The 19,230-nt window shown below is 39.1% G+C and overlaps 1 protein-coding gene across 4 annotated transcripts in view; it reads left to right on the top strand.

The window, feature by feature from the left end:
- The window catches only part of LOC104575445 (mitogen-activated protein kinase kinase kinase 7), a 32,130-nt gene extending 24,492 nt beyond the window's left edge, over window positions 1-7,638 (top strand). For 2 of the 4 annotated variants that reach the window (XM_010222786.2, XM_088519768.1), the window contains 5 exons: window positions 1,245-1,353; window positions 3,191-3,277; window positions 4,112-4,173; window positions 4,712-4,827; window positions 6,809-7,638. In XM_010222786.2, the coding sequence (XP_010221088.2) occupies window positions 1,245-1,353; window positions 3,191-3,277; window positions 4,112-4,173; window positions 4,712-4,827; window positions 6,809-6,989 (555 nt within the window). In that variant the 3' untranslated portion in view covers window positions 6,990-7,638. Of the gene's footprint in view, window positions 1-1,244; window positions 1,354-3,190; window positions 3,278-4,111; window positions 4,174-4,711; window positions 4,828-6,808 lie in introns of those variants that run through there. The other 2 variants (XM_088519769.1, XR_015913095.1) reach the window with 2 other exon arrangements.
- The last annotated feature ends 11,592 nt before the right edge of the window (window positions 7,639-19,230 follow it).

Genomic DNA, 19,230 nt, shown 5'->3' with positions numbered 1-19,230 from the left:
GTTCTTATAAAGATACTTCATTTAGAAAGTCTGGTCATTTACTGTTTATAGATCTCATGTGTGCAGTTTAATTGTGTTTTCCTAGCCCTTTAAACTGAAGCAATTACAGGAGAAATCTACTCTAATATAGTTGGAATAATAGATATTTTGGTGTGTAGAGCCTTGTTAGTCTTTAGATTGTTATTTGGCTGACTAAAATCTCTAAAAAACAAAGATATTTGGATATTAGAGCCATAAAGAAATCCAACTTCCAGGTAATGTATATTTGAGCACTTTTTTTTTTTTTTAAAGAGGAACATTTAATCATTTCATGATAAATGCATCATACTTAAAACAGGTGCATTTTAACAGTGTCTTTTCTCTTGACTACAGTTTTTCCTGGAAGACTTGAAAGGCGAGGTCTATAGTCACATATTTTACTATGTTAATATTATGTCAGTGGAAGGCTATATAAAATATAAGGATATCTATTGTGAATAACTATTTTGAAAAGGAAGATGGGTAGAATAACCAAGTCTAACCTATTAGAGCCCATACTTTGGGAAACAAAAGGATTTGAGAAGTCAGGTTGTATGTTGAAGAAATTCCGACAGATTTTTGTTTTAGTTTTGAATGAAAAGGAGAAATTTTCCTTGTTTTCTAACTTCCTTGCTTTATTCTGTTGTTCCTTTTTGGTTAATTACTTCTTCATGTTTTCTGAAAATGAATCGTATCCCCTTAGAGTCAACACAGGAATCATAACAAAGCCTGTAGATTTAACACATTGAGGTCTGGTAGAGAATTACAAAACTACGCTGCATTCAGTTGAGTGTAGTGCCATATATTGATTCACACCAAAAAGGAACTTTATTCTTTTCTTATATTACAGAGGCAATATGTTTTACTAAGCAGTTGTGGAAATCATTAGATGTAATGTCATTGCAACATTGTTTTTCCTTATGCTAAATAGAAAAGTAATTTCTATTTCTTTTTATGTGGTAAAGATTGAGTAGAAATGAGGCTGAAATTATCCCTGTAATGCATGTAAAGTTTATCAAGCTATTTGAAATATTTTCAGGGTAAAATGTTTCTTACTCTTGCCCCTTCGCACACACATCCCACCCCACACTACACTGGGAGAAATGTAGATTCAAATTTCTTCAAGTTAGTTTGTCATGTTAGTGCTGTTATGTAAAACAAACACTTGGAACAATCTTCTTTTGGCTTTCATTGTCATTTTAGTTTGTCATCTTTTGTCATTGCAGGAGAGTAGAAACAGCAGTAGGTCATCTAGTCCTAGTGTGAGAATGATCACTACCTCGGGACCAACCTCTGAAAAGCCAACTCGTAACCCATGGACACCTGATGATGCAGGTGATGCTTTGTACATTAGTTAACTTACAATCTGTAAAAAGTAATAAATATTTATTTGATTTTTTGTGTGTGTGTGTAGACATTAATAAAAGTAAGCAGGTGAAAGTGCCAGTTTGTTTTAGTACTGCTTAAATCTAGTCTTAAAATAATTGCTTTGTTTTGCGTACTGAATGTAAGAGTTTTTAATGTGGGTTATATTGTTACATACACTCATCAATATTTTTCCCTATGACAAATTACTGTTCACGTACAGTGATGCTGCAATTTAGTGCAGATCTCTGAGCACCATTTTATGGCTACTTGTGTATAAGGAGTGAGGGGAATAGACCTCCCGCAGCATTTTACTCTTGTGCATTTGTATTGTGAATGCACAGATAAAGCTTTCGTTGCTCTGACTTCTGGAATGAATTGTTCCTTAGCTGAGTGTGAGCTAGAATACATTAATTTTGTTTTTATGTGTGTTCTAAAACAAAAATACACACATGCACACAAGTCACTGTTTTCAAATGAATCAATAGTGTGTTTTCAGAATTTAACATTTGCACCCCTTAACGAAATATGCGTAAGAGCAAATATAGCTTAATTCAATTTTAAAAGTCATAATGCACATCATTATGAAAAGGATTGATCCTGGACTGCATTGAAGCGATGGATCCCTACAAATTTATTTTTAGAATATAAATAAGAATTACACTTCTGCTATGAAAATGTGGATGTTAGTCTCTGGTTGTTAAGTGACTTAAATTCTGAAATCTTTTTCTGGTGATCTATTTCATGTTTGGGCTGATGAGACTTTGTCATTCTTTTCCTGTAAACCAACTGCAAAATGGTAACTCTCATCTCAACTGATATTGCCCCAGCATATATTTAAGCAAATATAGAGTGATCATGTATACAAGATATGCATTTTTCTTTTTTCTAGTGTTTCAGTGTGAGGAGAACATCCTCTTGTATTTTGTTTCCACACTTCCTTCTTTCTATCCATTCTTATTTTTCCCAATCTCACACTCTGCCTTTTAACGCATAATCCTCAAACCCTCTGCCCCATGTCCTTGTTTGTGCAACTTAGGCTCTGGGTTTCTTTAGGCAGTGTGCACTGGCAGGGATTGCTGCCTTGCACAGAGACAAGCTCTTACACATGAGCTGAATCAGGAGGTCATGGGGAACTGAGAGCTGCTGATACTCTGTCACTGAAAAGGCAGCACCTCCCGAATCTTTGGTCTTAAAAGCAGCACAGAGCTAGGTTAAGTCAGGTCCATTGCTGTGGCAACTTTCTTCCACACAAAAATGCCTCACACCTAGAAAAATGCAGAACATGCATTTATTTTTTCCAGATTAGGTTTATGCAGTCCATGAACAAAAGATTGTGTTTATTTTTTTAAAATCCTATTTCTGAACAAAGAAATAGTTCTGTTTCGGGGGTTTTGGGGTTTTTTGTTTGTTTGCTTGTTTGTTTTTTTGTAAAAGGGATAGCACTGTTAAATTAGTGAAGCAGAATGATAAAAGGAGAGCAAGGTCAAATCTGGACAATCGTAGAGAAAAGTTACAGTTCTGTGACACAGACTTGAAGCAATCCAGAATGTAGTCTGAAGTATTTTGCATGTCTTGATGTATTTGAAACATTGCACTAATTTCTTTTCTGTAGCAGTGTGCCGTACATGGCAAATGTCTAATGTAGGGGAGGACTTGTATTTTCTGATTTAAGACACTGTGGTGATTAAGTCTTTGGTTTTAGGATTTTTTTTTTTCTTCTCTACCACCTTCCAGTTTCCTTACAAGCATGCCCTTAACCACTGTTTCTCCATTCCCACTCTCTTATTTCTGTTTCCTTTTGAAGCTGCTCTTGGAGATAGCATAGTCTTTGAGGGCAACACCTTAGTTTCTCTACCACGACTACTGTGTGGCAGGTGCTTTTGGGGTATGGGTAAGCAGCCCCTTTTTTTTCCCCACCTACCCTCCTCCATATGATCCCCTGGTAGAAGTAATGCAGCTATGAAAGCAGTAGTTTCTCAGTGTAACTTTACTCCTGTGTTTCTTAAAGCTTAACTGTAACCTTGTGCTCCCTGGACTGTGGTTTACCAAAAGATAAAATCCATAATTCAGAAACATATTTGGAATGAAAGAACTAGAGAAACCCAGTGGAACTGCAGTGTAAGAAGAGAATGGCCAAGCCCAAGAGATGATGGATTGGTTATTGGGTTCCTTGCAACCCACAAAATATCTCTGCAAAGCAAAGAAGATGCCCCAGAGCATATCGTGAGGAAGATATTTGCAATCCTCACAGGGAGTAGGTTTCAAAACCGAGCAGGGGGTTGTGCTTATTTTATTTTGGCAGAGCTGGTTTGCATAGCTTCTAATTTTAAAATCATTAGATGCACGGGCTGGCTGGCTGATCCTTCATAAACAAGAATGGAATGGCAATTTTTTTCTTTATAAACAGAGAGCAAGATTGCAAACTGTACAGAAATAGTATTTTTCTTAAATCTTTGTGCTGTTACATGGCTTCTAGAAATGTAGATTGATAACATTAGTCTTTATTTCTTCTTGGTGTGGTAGACCATACATTTGAAGTTCGCATTTAACATTATCAGAAAAACAAGTGAAGTCATCTGCCTTGGATTTCGAACGCTGATATTTCCATTTGCCTTTCCACATTCAGATTGTACATATTTGAAATGTTTCAGTATTTTTCATGTCCTTTAAAAATCAGATTTACTCATTTTGATACTATATTGAAGCTTTCTTGGTATTGTTACAGAGACCAATGGGTCAGATAACTCCATCCCAATGGCGTATCTTACATTAGATCACCAGTTGCAGGTAATAAATGCTTTAGTAGATATTTTTATTCACATTAAAGTTTAAAGCATGAATTGTGAGGTGAAACATAGTGGCACATGTTTACATCCTGTCTAAGTTTTGACCAAAGCTAAAAAAAAATATATTATGTAATCTGAGATTGGTTGACTCAGATTTGATCAAGCTACTAAAAACAAACCCTGGGAAATATGATCCCTAAAACCAAGTGAAATCAGACTTTGTCTGTCAAAATAAGACATTGTTTACTTGAGTGTTATTGAGTGAATGTTCACTTTGTTTTTTCTGTGTGTGATCCAACACTACTCCGATTATTATTCCTTGTTAACAAAAAGAGTTTGAGATTAGTAACTGCAGGTTTGAGGTCTGAGTCAGCTTTGACATCAGTGCTATAAAATTTTCCAGGGCATGATTTAACACTTATTTTTAAAAAGCTTACTAGTTTCTAAAAGTTGATACAAATATATTTCAGACACATTCTAACACACTATGTTTTGGGATATCAGTTGATTAGTTTTTAACATGTCTGATTTATTTTCAGCCTCTAGCACCATGTCCAAACTCCAAAGAATCTATGGCTGTGTTTGAACAGCATTGTAAAATGGCACAAGAGTATATGAAAGTTCAGACAGAAATCGCATTGCTGTTGCAGAGGAAGTAAGTGAAATGTTTTGATCCTTTTTTGTTCTTCTGTCTGCTTCCTTCACCCTAAATTATTTGAGAGCATTGTTTTTGGCTTTATGAAGTCACATTTCATAGAGTATGGTTGTTTGGTAGACTTAATCTTGAAAATACTGAGTTTCTGACCGTGTATGATATTTCAGAGCAAGTAATTCAAAGTTCTAATCAACATCAGGATTTTCCTTTTGGATGAGTTCCGCTTTAAAGAGTGTGCCACATATCTGTGTATCAAGTTAAAGATGTCCTCTGTTAAAGAACTTTGTAATTTTATTTCACTGTCAAGAGTTTTCCATTGTAATCTGTAGATAATTGTTTAGATAATTTATTATAGAATTGTGGCTAATATGTCACTGTCCCCTATTTGGCAGAAAATCTTCACCGTGTGTCTGGCTTTTGTCAATCACATGCAAAACAGTAACATCAACGCGTGTCCTGTGTGTTTCTGCGAAGACCTTTTCTGTTTGAAAGTCATTATGTATATTGTTACCCTGTGCACCAGAAGTCATCTTTAGATCTTAGTAGAACTGTATATGTATTAAACAAATGTTTGTGGGTGTTGTTGTAGAGGGCCCAAAGCTATTGCTGAACCAGAAGTGCAGTTTGCAGTACTGGCTGTTGTGTTCTGCATCCCCTGTTTCTGCCCTAAGGTCAGGGAACAGTTTTCCCAAGTTGTTTTTCTTAGTCAGAAACAAGTTATGTGTTAAACAAAAAGAGTGGTATTACCTGAAAGGGTAACTAGTGTATTTAGTGCTTTTTGAGATAGTTAATTATTTTGTAAATGTTGAACTAGTAAGTTTTCATTAACAGTAATGTCAATCATATGGCAACAATTAATTAACATGATTAACTTTCTCCTCTACTACTTTCTTGCTAAAATACTGTTAGCAGCTTGCCTTCTTGTCACCTCATAAAAGAAGGGTAAAACAAAAGGCATTCTACTTCCTACAGCAGTTTTGTAGGATAATTCTTAGCAACCTTACTAAAAATATACCAAACACTTATGGCATAAATTAACTGAAATAACCATTTTAGAGATCTGCCTCATTCTGCTTTTGACTGCTTTAAAAAGTGCAGCATGCAAACAGTGTTCCAGTGAAAAGTTACTGAAATTCCTGCAGTGCTTTTTCCAGGATCCAAACAACTGCTGCTCTAGCAGAGCTTATTAACTTAGACTGTGAGAGTTTGTTCAGCACAGAATCGTTTTGCTACAGCCTTGAACATTTACATGATGAAGTTGTAACAATTTTTGAGATGGCTGCAAGTGTGGAAGTGTTCTTTGAATGTTCTGTAAGTGAATACTGAATGTTCTGAGCAAGAGCAATTTATGCAGAGAGGGGGAAAAAAAACAGAACTGCAACATCATCATTTTATTGAGATTAAAATAAACAAAAGTAGACAATTTGTTTCCCTACAATAGTTACTAAAACATTTTGACCATTTATTGCACTAATGAGCTGAAATTACAGTTGTAAAAATATTCTGCTTGCTTTTGCTTTCTGCTGAACTTTAAGAAGTTCAGCTTCAAATAGAAAAGCGTTTTACTGTAAAGTTAACAGAATTGTAGATCTTCCTTTTAAGTTGAAGTTTTAAGTTTTTCAATATACATGTGGTTAATCAATTAGACTTGAACACATTTATAAATTCCTATGTGGATTCTTAGGTACTGTAATGTAAACTGTAGAATAGCATTTGAAATCCTTTATAGAAAGGATAACTTTAGTGGCTGAGATTGTGGTTTTCAGCAATTTTAAATCTGATATGTGAATTAGTTTTGAAAGAGCACTTTTCTTCAGACTGTGGCAAAGAATAAGATTTGTGCATGTGGAGTAATTTCTTTGGAGAAAATATCACTAGCCATGACTAATTAATAATGATGTAAACACATGAAGCTGCCTGCCTGCAAATATAAATAGAATATATATATGACAAAGCTTTTTTTCTTCTTCTTAAACTATAGACAAGAACTAATAGCAGAACTGGACCAGGATGAAAAAGACCAGCAAAATACATCCCGTCTGGTACAAGAACATAAAAAGCTGTTAGATGAAAACAAAAGTCTCTCAACTTACTATCAGCAATGCAAAAAACAATTAGAGGTCATCAGAAATCAGCAACAGAAACGGCCAGGCACATCATGATTCCCTGGGACCTTTTCAATGAAAAATATGCACAGAAAAGACTGACCTTTTTTTTATTATCCCTTATTATGACAACTCATGAGTGTTAGCTTCTTGGTGTGGTCTGTATTTGTCTGCTACACTTATAACATCATTTAATTTTCCTTTGGTGAACATTCAGTTCAACAGGTTAATCAAATCAGGTGAGAAGACAGTGACTTGAATCAACAGCCCTCAACTGAAAGCAAGTGCAGTAAGCGGTGCCTGTATGCATGCTCCTTGTGTGAAGGCTAGCCTAACAAGTGTTAAAGTGGCTGCTAAATTGTAAGATCTTGTATTTAGTTCTTGATGTTACCTCGATAAGAGCAAAACAAAAACTTTCCTGTTCAAGAATGGTTTTGTTCTAGTGTCTCATCTCAAACAGATTTACAATAGCAGTTATTTTCAGGATTTAAACATGCACCAAGCTGCAAAGATGATGTTGGCTGACCAGAGTAATCATGATGCAGAAGTGATGCCTTTTACCTGTAGACGTAGTGTATTTTTTTCCCCCCACATGCAAAATGGTAGTCAAACTGATGCCAGCATCTTTGGTTCAGTGCTTGATAGCCCTGCATTTTGACAAATATGTTTCTTGTAATCTTGCATTCATAAAATATTTGAAGTAAAAGGCTGTATTTTCTTTACTTTCTTGGGGGGAATAGTGTGTAATTTTATCTGATTACTGGGCAAAAGTCGTGGAGGTGATTCACTGGGCAAAGTTGGTCTCTTGTGTAAATGAAAGAATTGAAAAATGTGTGGAAAGTGTGTTTAAAACATTTAAAGCTTTTGTGCTTTTAGCATCTTTGGAAGGAAGTTGAGAAAGACAAGTTTTTATAAAATCATTGCCTTAATATCGTCTATTGGATTTTCCTTACGCCTTATTTGCTGAAAAATATTTACAATAAATGTAAATAAATTTGCTTTGGATAGGGAGAGAAGGGTGTGGGGAGATGCATTTATTTTAAATAGTAAGTGATGAAATGGACTTGAGTATGCAAATAGCGGAAGCTATTAGGAAAATGAGGGAAGTGGCTTCGACCTCTCTCAGGAATCTCAGCTATTCCACTCATTCGAACGTCGTTCAAAGCAAGCCCATCACAGAATGCCTGCTGCCTTTGTGGCTGAACAATTGCACTTAATGAACTGAGGCAGAATATGCAACGATTGGGATTGTTATTTACCATTAAGCATGGGAGAAAATAACTATTTGTTTTCATCGCATATTGATTATTTGAATTATGAATTATCTTTTAGCTGACAGAAAAATGAGGCACTTAGGAATAATTTCTCAGTATATTCGTAAGTTCTTGGCACACACATTTGGGGGTGGCTTTTAATAGCACTTTTGCAAAGTGAAAATAGAAAATAGAAATTTAGCTGCCAAACCCTCAGAATAGGGATAATCTAACTTTTGATTTGTGCTTATGCAAAGTGAGTGGTGGTTCATAGGAGGCCATGAGCAGAGCTTGGTAAAATATTACTGATAAAAGTCTCAGTATTTTTTTCTTTCCCTCTCTGCTTACCTGATAATAAACATAAATAATACAATGCTTTTGTGTGAACAACAAAGATGAAGGACAGTTTGCTGAACAGTGTGATTCTCTCTTGAAAATTAATCTATTGCTGGCAAAGCTCTGGGAGTTAAAAACCCTTCCCTCATTTTATTTAAATAAAGGAAGGTTTATCATTCCCCAAACCTTAGCAGATAATTTGATTAGTGAGCTGAAACTGATATTGGGAGCAACTTAAGGGCACACATATTTATAGCAAAATGTAATTGGCAGATAAAATAACTCTAGTATTAGGAATAGCACAAGTTATCCAAAGCATTGCTGTTTGCATACATCTGTCCATCTACCAAAATGGACACAGTCAGTGGTCAGCAGCTTGTTTAACATATGTTCAAGATTGAAGTAGAGCGGTGTAAATACTAATGCTTGACTTCAGATGCATGGTTGATAATTACGTACACAAAATGATTTAGCCAGGACAGTTTTTATGCTTTGCCTTCTCATAAAACAGAGATGCTTGAAGTAAATCAGTATTAAATGTGAGAAGTCACTTAATTTGAATAGTGGAATTGAACACAACGCTAACTTAATGGTACATAATACAAACATCACTTCTAACAATCACAAGTTTTCAAAGTTTCTATTAAAAAGGGTCTCAGAGTGTAAAATAAGTACTGTACTGCCATACACTGTTGAACTCACTCCCATTTTCAGTAGTTAGGTTGTATTGCTGTTCTCACGATGTGCAAAGGGAATTTGGAGCTTGGCCTTTTGCCTTCGAATTGCCCCTTTCTTAATTCCATCAGAAACTATATTCGCCCTGCTTTCTCAGTGAGGTGTTCGTGTGAGCAAATTTCTATATCATAGAAAGCTATAAAGGTAGAGTATAGCAATTTCTGCCAAGCAGAATTCAGCAGCTTATCTTTCTAGTGGCTTATCACTTTCATAAGACACTTCTTGTAAAGTTGTTTACAAATGTACTTTTCTGTTAAGCTATGTCAGAGCATTCAGGAATCCTTCCATGTCCTCTTATGTCCAGTTAAAGCCATTGCTCTGATCATGGAGGTGAAACAGCTACTTTTGTCTGGCACTGCCTCCTAAAAAGATAACAGGCTCTGCTTTTTGTTAAAGAACATGTTGTGTAAGATAATGTGTAATTGAAAATATGCATCTGTATACTGTGCAGTTCTACCAAAACCTCTTTTTTTAGGCCTTTTTTTTTTTTCCTTTTCTGATGAGAAGCTGAAGATTGTAATTCAAAACTTGTACATAAAATGGTGAATGATTTTATATAATTCAGGAATGAGCAGTGTGGCTTTCTGCTACAGGGTTTTATTACTTCTATCAGGAATCTAATTAATAAAAGCTGAGAGGTTCCAACAAGCCTGTAGTGCCCCTGCATGTGCCAGGGCATCCTTGGTTGGTGATGGAATCCCATGCTGGGTGGGGACCCCTCATCGTGCAGTTGTTCCCACCATGGAAAGAAAATTCTTCTCCGATAAGCTCTTCCCTTCCTGCATGCTCAAGTGGAGCCCTGGGTGAGAATAGTTCTGGTCATAACTGGATATCAAGCTATTTTAAGAATGCCACATCTTTAGTGTTGATGGTCTGCAAAAAGTTCTTGCCTTTCACTGTGCAGTTTGGACAAATTACACTCCCTTTAACTTTTCTGTTTTATTCCTCATATATTTAATTGTTTGAGAGTCTTTGCTGCTATACATCCCAGCAGTTATGACCTGTTAATTATCTCCCTGCCTAGGAAAAAGCCAAAATTTATTTCAAATCTATTCTGAGCTGCTTTAACCAACTTAAGCACTGCAGTTGCCCTGTTCAAACTTGCAGGCAAATTTGAAAGACTGAGAGCACCAACGGGTGCAGCAAACTTGACTCTTCTGGATAGAAGTCCTCTATACTGAACTGCCAGAAGAGAAGCATATGTGTATATACCCCTCTTAGGCACACTGTGGTGTAATTATTTCTGTAGGTACAGACAAATGCCTGTATAAAATTATTATTATTTTTTATTTCCAAAAACCTGCTGAGCTGCGGCAAGTAAACTGTCTGAAGTTGGCTTTTATTTACTCTGTGCTACATGAAGTAGTGGTTTAATGCTGAGGATGATGTTTCAGAAAGAAAGATAAATGTGTCTGCAAGAGAGCACTGCTTATTTTGCTGAGTGTTGAGCCTTTTTCAGTTGTTGCCAGGTAAGGCCCTGGAAAGGCTAAACTAGGAATCGTGGCAATAGCACCAAGTCCTCTACCTAGGCCTGAAGACCCCCACGAGCTGAGCGTGTATCCATGTTTGTGAAACCACCACCACAGGCTTGAGGCCGTGGACATCTTTGCTCCCGCCCCCGAGGAGTCCTCGCTTGTCGGTTGCCAGAGGCCTCCTCACACAGCTGTCCCCAAAAAGTTAAAGCCAGCCTGCACAAATCAGACTCCTATTAAAGTTTCTTACATCATCATTAGCCACGGGGAGAGGACACGGCTGTGAGGGGCTTGTGAGGCGCCAGGTGAAGCTAATTTGGTTTGCTCATGGCGTCTGCCTGGCACCGCGGCGCTGCCAGGCCCAAATTATCCCCGTCTGTGAAGTGAAGTCATTGCACGGAAGACGGGGGCCACCGGGAGCCCTTCTGTGCAGTGCAGCTTTGCTTTTAAGTAAGAGCACAGCGCGGCAACCCAGCGTAGTCGTGTTGCGTGTGCGGCCTGTGGCGTTGCCTCCATTGCAGATAAATCTATAGACACCAATTCCAGTGTATTCTTGAGCACTGGGAACGTTCACACTCCTGGATTTAAGATGTATCAAAAGCTCAAGGATTAGGGCAATCTTTTCACTCATCAGAACAGATGCGCTTGAACAGATGACTTTGGAGGGGTTTTTTCTTTGTTTAAAAAATGCCTCAATAACCAAAAAAAAGGCTGAGGCCAGGGTTGTACTCCAGCTGTGGAGGTCAGGGCAAAGCACTGCTATGTCTCTGCGTAGAGCTGTGTGTGAGCGTGCTACCAAAGCAGCAGCACGATGGGCGGAAAAGTAGCGCAATGAAGGGTTTGCATTTGTTTTGTGGTTATTTTCCTCCTGAATTAGCCTTTACTTGTTTTGTTTTTGTTTATTTTTTTGAGGGAGCAAGTTTTGTTACAGTGAGGTGACTGATTTTCAGAATACCATCGTTACGGAGAACATCCGAGTCTAATGGTGGCTGTTTTAAGCTACAAGATTTTAAGCAACAGTTGCCCGAGTAGTTGATTTCAAAGTACTTTTCCAAAATTAATCAAAATGAGGAAATATCCAAAATTTCCAAGAAAAAAAAATAGAAAAATAAACTGAATTTATAATCAATATATCATGTTAATCCTGATTTCTAAAACTGTCTAGGCAGGGAGGCAAAGGGTGTATTATTCTCATACCTGGAGGAGCAGATGATGAAGGGAACCTTCCCTGCTCCACCCCGATCCATAGCAGAGCCGAAGGGATATGGAGAAGTCTATGTTCCTCTGTCCAACGTATTTGCTGTTTCTCTGTCCAATTAAGGAAAGTCCGATTAATCTTGCAACTGCAATGGAAGAGAGCTTCTTGCAGTGACGTGCACCTTGCATCTTAAGGTTTCTGGGTTTGAATTAGCGTCTTGTGCCAAGATTGTATTTTTCCTGATGACTTATTCCTGCACGCACACAAACATATTTTTGTATTAGAATCGGTTAAATCAGTTAAAAAATAATACATAAATATTTAAGAAATCACTCATGAAACAAATCCAAAGAACTCTCCATGCTTGTATTGTAGTATAAGAGTTATCCTGAGTATCCTGCTGACAGGATAGCTTGCCAGGTCCTAAGAGTGTTTTTGCTCAGGGGATCACTCTGAAGGAGCTGAATGCTTCAAAAGTCCCAAAGACAAGTTTAAAAATCCTCAGCATTCTGGTTTAATGTCTTTCCTGTTGTGGAATGGACATATGTGCAGTAGCTCTAAAACATACCTAAAGTACAGGGAGTGTTTTGGGCAGGACACTTAACACATCTGGCTTCAAGCCTCCACCCCAAGAACATTCTCCAGTGGGAAGATATTTGCAAGACGATCATGACAGATTGGCAGGGATCCTTGTCACCAGCCACAGTTGCCCTGCTGCCCAGACTGATTGCATTAAGCTGGGAAACAACGAAAAGAAAAGCAGGTAAAACCAAAAGCAAGTCAAAAATTGAATGCAGCATCGGTGTTGCTGTGGTCTGTTGAATGAAAATATAGCTGTACAGCATGGCCAATGAATCACAGGCTGTGCTGTTCACTTACTGAGCTGGCAGAAATACAAATCCCTTAAGAATCAGATGATGAACACTAAGCACTTTGAGCTCTCTTGAACCTTTATGATCCAGTGTCTGGTACTTACTTGAGCTAATGTTCCCAGGGGTATCTGCGCAGACCTAATCGTTGCTGTGTGAGTGATGATAATGCACTAATGCTGGCTCCACTTTCTTTGAGGCACAGCAAAGCTCAGAAATTTTGAACACAATTGAAAATCAGCCACAACTGTGAAGACCTTTTTGTTGTTGTTATTTTACTCTGAAGAGACAAGAAAAATAAATTACAGCTTTCTTTGTATTTTCTGGAGCTGGGTACGCTCGTCGGGGTCAGAAAGCCTACCCAAGTGTATGAAAGATAGTAGTGAATGGAGGAAAGTCCCATTGCTACGAGCTTTAAGATGCACAGCCTTCTCCACAGCATGGATCAAGGTTATAAAGAGGTGATGTTTTTACTCAGCATATGACTTGTCTTTCCATATTGACCACGGAGCAGGTAGCTGAAGGGGTGGAGGGAGTATTTGCAAACGCACTGTCTCCAAGCAGGCTCATGTTACAGGAAATTGCGAGAGATGCCTTTCTCCATTATAATTCAAAGCAGTAATTTGGGCTTCTGAAGTAGCTTTGGAGTCAGCCTCCTCATGGAGTATAGATGAATCTGGGAGAGATTATCCGCAGATGCCTCAAGCTGGCATTAGTGAATGCCCCTCAGAATCTGCATTTGTCACACTCCAGAGCCCGTGGTGAGGAAAAAAAAAAAAAAAAGCTGATGCGTATTTAACCTGAGTCTGCTCTGTTTCTGATGTTGAATATGTTCAGGGCCTTAAGATGCCTTAATAGCTACATTTATATTATAAATATATATAAATTATATATATAAATTACATATATAAATTATAATTTACATGCAGTTTACCTGATAAAAGTGCACAGCACGGTAAATTACATTAGCATCAAAACTAAGGTTTTGAGATACAATAAACATTTTCTTTCTACTTACACTAGAACTGATTGCATCAAGAGCAGCAAAGACCATGTCTACCTGTGGAGGCCCATTTTGAGCACAGCACTGTGGCAGGTCTTGTTAGCAGACAGCCAGCTTCAAGGGTGGCAGTGCAGGTGTTCTATCAGCAACTGTCTGGCTGCTATGTGACTAAAGAGTTGGTTGGATAGTCTCAGTATAAACCTTTAGATAATTGGTCTGTTCGGTAACGGTGCTTCACATTTCTTTAGACAAATAAGGTATTACATCCGGAACAGTACAGTGTATGTCTTATCTGATATTTATTAATGTGACTTTGGTGTTTGACTCAGGATTTGATCTTTGATGCAATATGCTGGAGTTTGTTCCTTCGCAAGTTGCAGCATCTTCCCTTGCTGTGTCTCCACGCAGGCTGCAGGAGGAACCGGAACAGAGAGTCAGAGAGTCTTGTAGTCACCACAACTATCTCAAAAAGCAGCAGGGCTTTTTGTTGTGGCAATGATTTTGCAAGATGAACATCTAGGCTAACATCACCAATTCACAGTAGCTAGTAGCCTAGAGATGAAAGGTCCCATATCCAAATTGTTTTCATCAATTGCACTGTGGGGCGAGGATAGATTTAATTTCCAAGATGGGAATATTAACCTCAATTCCCTCACTTAACTTGACTGTGAAGAAACAAGAGGCATAAGCAGGGGAATTGGGAACAACGACATGGGTCCTTGTGATCTGGTCTCACAGGCAGCAGTGTCTTGCAAAAGACAGCAACCAGAAGGCAAAAACTTACTTGGCAATGTGTAGAGCCCAGGTAATAATATTTACAGTAGTGACTGGATTTTCACCAGGATTAGGCGCACAACTCTCATCACAGATTTATAATAATAAGCTCTTAACTGGAGCCCATCTTGCCACAAATTCATCAGGTAACACAACAGCAAAATACCAAAGAACAGTCTCCATAGGCAACGCTGCCCCTGTGGAAGTCTTTAAAGAAAAAGTTACAAATGGGGTCATTAGTGCTTTTTTAAAATAATAATAATAATAATATGGATCTTGCATACTATTTCTCACTTTAAGGTTTCAAATGACTCTACAAATGTTAGTAAACATTATTACAGGGAAGCTTTGCAAAGTTACAAAAATGCTTTTTTGTTTGTCACTTTGAAAACACTTGCAGCATCAAAAGTGTCAAGTTTTTACAATCTGATATGAAATACTAAGTCGATGAGTTCAATTTCAATGATATTTAAAAGATAAATCATCTCCATGTGAGGAAGAGCTTCTTTACTGTGAGGGTGACAGAGCACTGGAACAGGCTGCCCAGAGAGGCTGTGGAGTCTCCTTCTCTGGAGATCTTCCAAACCCTCCTGGATGTCACCCTGTGCCACGTGCTCTAGGTGTCCCTGCTGGAGCAGGGGGGTTGGACTGGGTGATCTCTAGAGGTCCCTTCCAACCTCAACCATTCTGTGAGTCTGTGAAACAGAAGTCCTCGGGAGTAGAGCTGTCACTCCAAAAGGTCAATGCCTAATTTGGGAATAAGATTCAAATTCTGTGACTGTTCATCCAGTAATTTAACTGGTGGGCTCCAGTGATTCTGCTCGTGATCCGCTGAACAGCACCGCTCAAGAGAGCTTCCCTGTACCAGACTTGGCGGGAGAGCGTTAGGTGCTTTCTTTTTTCAAACTGCTCTTTGCAGCTGAGCTGATCAGACTGATACAAATGGAAGTTAATCTTAGTCAACCAAATCATCTGTTGTTCTGAACGCAGGATGGCAGTGAATGAACAAATGCTTCTTTTGGATACATCAAATGGATGATTTTTTTTTCTGTGAAACTGGGATTTATTACGTTAAAATGTTGCACACTGCTATGAAAGAAAGGGCCTAAAGCTGGATTTCCACATGCACGAAGACAGAATTCTCACCAAGTTTTTTTTTTTCTTTCTGTTTAAACCTCAATAAATGCAAGCTCATCTTTCTTTTATGAAATCCAGCAGTGGTTGCAAAGCCTTTAAATAAAATAAATTGCTTTCTTATGACACCATTGAAATAACTAACAAAAATTAAATGCATCTCGCTTTCATTAGATCCCTAGGAAAACATTCAAAGCTCTACAAAACAGTAAATGTTTCTAGTCTCTAGATTTAGCTTCATTTCCCTTGGCTCCCTGGGGACTCACCGTCTTGAAAAAAAAAATGTGGCCTGCTTGGCTTGGGAAGACAGGCCAAACTCTTTTTATTAAAATGATAATTTAAAAAAAGATAAAAATCAATGACAGTTTCTTGCAGCAATGTTTAAAATTTGGCTAAATTCAGGAGGGCAGAAAGGAAGGAAAGCAAAATACAGACAGGTGTACTGACGTCTTTGCTACCAGTGTGGTAGTGTTGTTTTGATGCAGGTCTGACTTGCCCTTTGCAAGGCCTTACCCGAGCCTCGCAGACCCGGCTGCGGGCCCTGCGCTCCGGGTGCCGCTACCCGGCATCCACGAGCTGCCGCTCGGCAGCATCAGGGAGCAAGACACAGCCGGCCGGGCCGGGCCGCGCCGGGCCAGGCCGAGCCAGGCCAGGCCAGGCCAGGCGGCCCGTTTAGCACAGCATGCACAACATCTGGGTCGCTCGTGTCCTGCTTGTCTAAATGATGCCCTACTTACTTAAACCAGCAGCCTTTTGTTTTTCTACATATCTAATTATGGACCTTGTTTGCTAATTTTGCTAAATGCATGTTTTTCATAGACGTAAAAATAGATCTATGGTAGACACAAACTACCCACTAAATTCAAATGACATGAAAATGAAAAAATTGCTATTCCAGTACTTATTTTACATCCTAGTGGACAAAAGCAAAATACTTGCACTGCATAAGTGGTAATACCTACATGCAGTTTTTCTGCAGAAATTCTCTGTGTCAGCTTTTCGGTAGCCAAGACATAGCATTTATGCTGGCAGAAATAAGGCTAGAGCTGCAAAAAGACACAATAAATTTGAAAAAGGTAATTAAACAATACCCAGACTGCCTGCAAGGACAAAATCACGTCATGCTATAACCTTCATCTCAGGCATAAACAGATTTTGAGTGTCACCTGAGAGCTTGGTGACAGAATACTACTGTTCTGCTATTGCGCAAACAAAAAGGTCTCTTTTTTTTTTCATTTCCTTTTTACATTTTCAAACATTCAAAATTACTTCTTATATAAAGGGTTATGCCTGGATGTTCCTTCTTTTCAGCCGAGAGAAAACAAGAACTAGACTAATGAGGCCCAGGGTTTCAAGGTTTTAACAAGACAATGACCACTGCAACGTTTAGAGGATAAGAAGTGTCACGGAGAAGGTTGGCAGAAGAGAAGCGCTCAGTGGCTCGGCACTCACAGAGGTGATGTTCTTGTATCAAGGCTATAATTTTGGTCTTCCCACTGTGACTCTATGATCACATGGCAAGTTTTTTTTTCATGCTTTTCTTTGTTCTTTTTAATTGTATTGCGTAACCTCACGCAAGCAAGCAAGAATAGACAGATTATTAAAATATCGAAATTATGTTAGCAGGTATGAGGTTTGGTGATTTCTTTTTTATTTGTGCCCTGGTCTCTCTAATTGCAGTAAGCACTAAGTTTTCAAGTTTTTCTTCACAAATCCATGTAATAGAAACCTCCTTATTTTAATACAACCTGAAACATTTCACATACCTCTCTCTATATATATTTAATAGAATCATAGGACTGTTAAGGTTGGAAGGGACCTCTACAGGTCGTCTAGTCCAACCCCCCTGCACACGCAGGGTCACCTAGAGCACCTATTTATAGATACAGCTTTTGTATTGCTGCTTCTCTTCAAATAGGAGGTTCCTAGAAATTGTAGTGGGCATGTAGATGCTTAAAATGGAGAAAAGAGGGAAAATGGATGGAGAAAATGGATGTTTAGAAAAACGATGTAATTATTGCTCTAAATAGATGAATGGGGTGGAGCATCTAAAGTAGTTTCTTGGAGGAAAGAAGCAGCAGCCTCTTTAGAATGGAAGGTGTGTGACTCCACATGTGGAGCCAAGCACGTCCCCAGGCCCGGTTGTAGCTCCCAGGCCAGAAGAAGGAGATCCAGCATCTCCCAGGCCTGACCATGACTTCTGCTGGCTGAGAGCAGAGCGCAGCAGAAAGCCTCACGTTTGAGCCTGCACTCCAGAGCCCTTCAAATCTAGGTGCTCTGCTTTGCAACCACCATGGGAATGTGAACAGAAAGGCTCTGCCAAGGAAAAAAAATAATGCCAAATAGCCCTTGTTCTTGCTTATCTGCAAGGCAATTTTTCCACTGCATTGACATGTCAGAGTGCCGAGGACTTCGTACTTGCTAAGACTTTCCATCTTATAATTTCCCACAGAGCCGTCAATTTGGTACTCCTGAAAGTTGTGATTATGCAAAAATGCATCTTTTTCCTTCTGCCCCTGGAGGAAGAGCAGCGCTTTAAAAGACGGCTCTGTGCTCTGCAGAGAGCACTCCAGGCCTGGCAGCTTAAAAACGTCCTTGTCAGTGACTGCGGCTCGCGCGCACGTTTCATTACGGCACCGCAGCCTGGGAACGCTCTTAAGCTAATTAAGATGCACTGAGCAGCTCAGATGTTGTCGCTTAGCGCGGGTTTAGAGCTTGGTGTGGGGAACTGCAGTGGCTGCCTCCTTTTCCTGCAGTGCTGTTGTGAGGGCATGGCACGTGCGAGGCTATTGGGGGCACAAAGCCTCTCTAATGGGTGCAAAATCGCCTTGTGCCTCAAATTAGAAATTGTTAATATTTTAAGAGCAAGGAAAACGTGTGCGCTCGGGCGGTGGCTGGGGTTTTTTGCGCTGCTGCAAGGAACCTGCGTAAAACTTGATCTGGCTTCGGTGAGAGATGGGTTTTGGGGCATGGAAAAGAAGTAGGATGAAGGCTGCTAATGGCAAAAAAAAAAAATAACTTCAGGATTTTCCATATTTTGGAAAAATCACGACCTAACTTGGCCAACTTTATTTCTAGACTGTTCTTTGGTATTACTCAAGTGGCCCAAAGATGTCTGCAGGACTCATGGCTGCCTCCAAGGAGCACGGAGAGGCCGATGGCCCTGGGAGTGGGGAGCGCAGTGGGAAACCCTTGGGATAGAGCCAAGGGCAGAGCAGCCCCCAGCTGCCTGCACTCGCCCTAACACCATGGCCATATACGCACTTTGTCCTCTCATCTTTTACCATGGAAAAACTCAGAAAGTGCTTGAAGGAAGCCAGCAAGCAGAGGTCTTTCTTCTGGGCAGAAGTAAGGCCTTTTTACTACCCTGGTTTTCCTAAGTGGTGTAGAAGATGAAGACAAATCGATCAGAGATGATGCATCTCTACGTTTGCCTACTTGCTCCCTTCCAACATTTTTTTTTTTGCAGCAATGCAACCTTCCTAACTTTACCAGTGATTTACTTGAGCATAGCAGAAAGGAAA

The sequence above is a fragment of the Tinamus guttatus genome, unplaced genomic scaffold (genome assembly GCF_059628265.1).
Source record: "Tinamus guttatus ecotype Peru unplaced genomic scaffold, ASM5962826v1 Tinamus_guttatus_pri_ptg000070l, whole genome shotgun sequence".
NCBI lineage: Eukaryota > Metazoa > Chordata > Aves > Tinamiformes > Tinamidae > Tinamus > Tinamus guttatus.
Note: the sequence above shows the minus strand (reverse complement) of the source record. Positions and strands in the feature narration are given on the sequence as shown.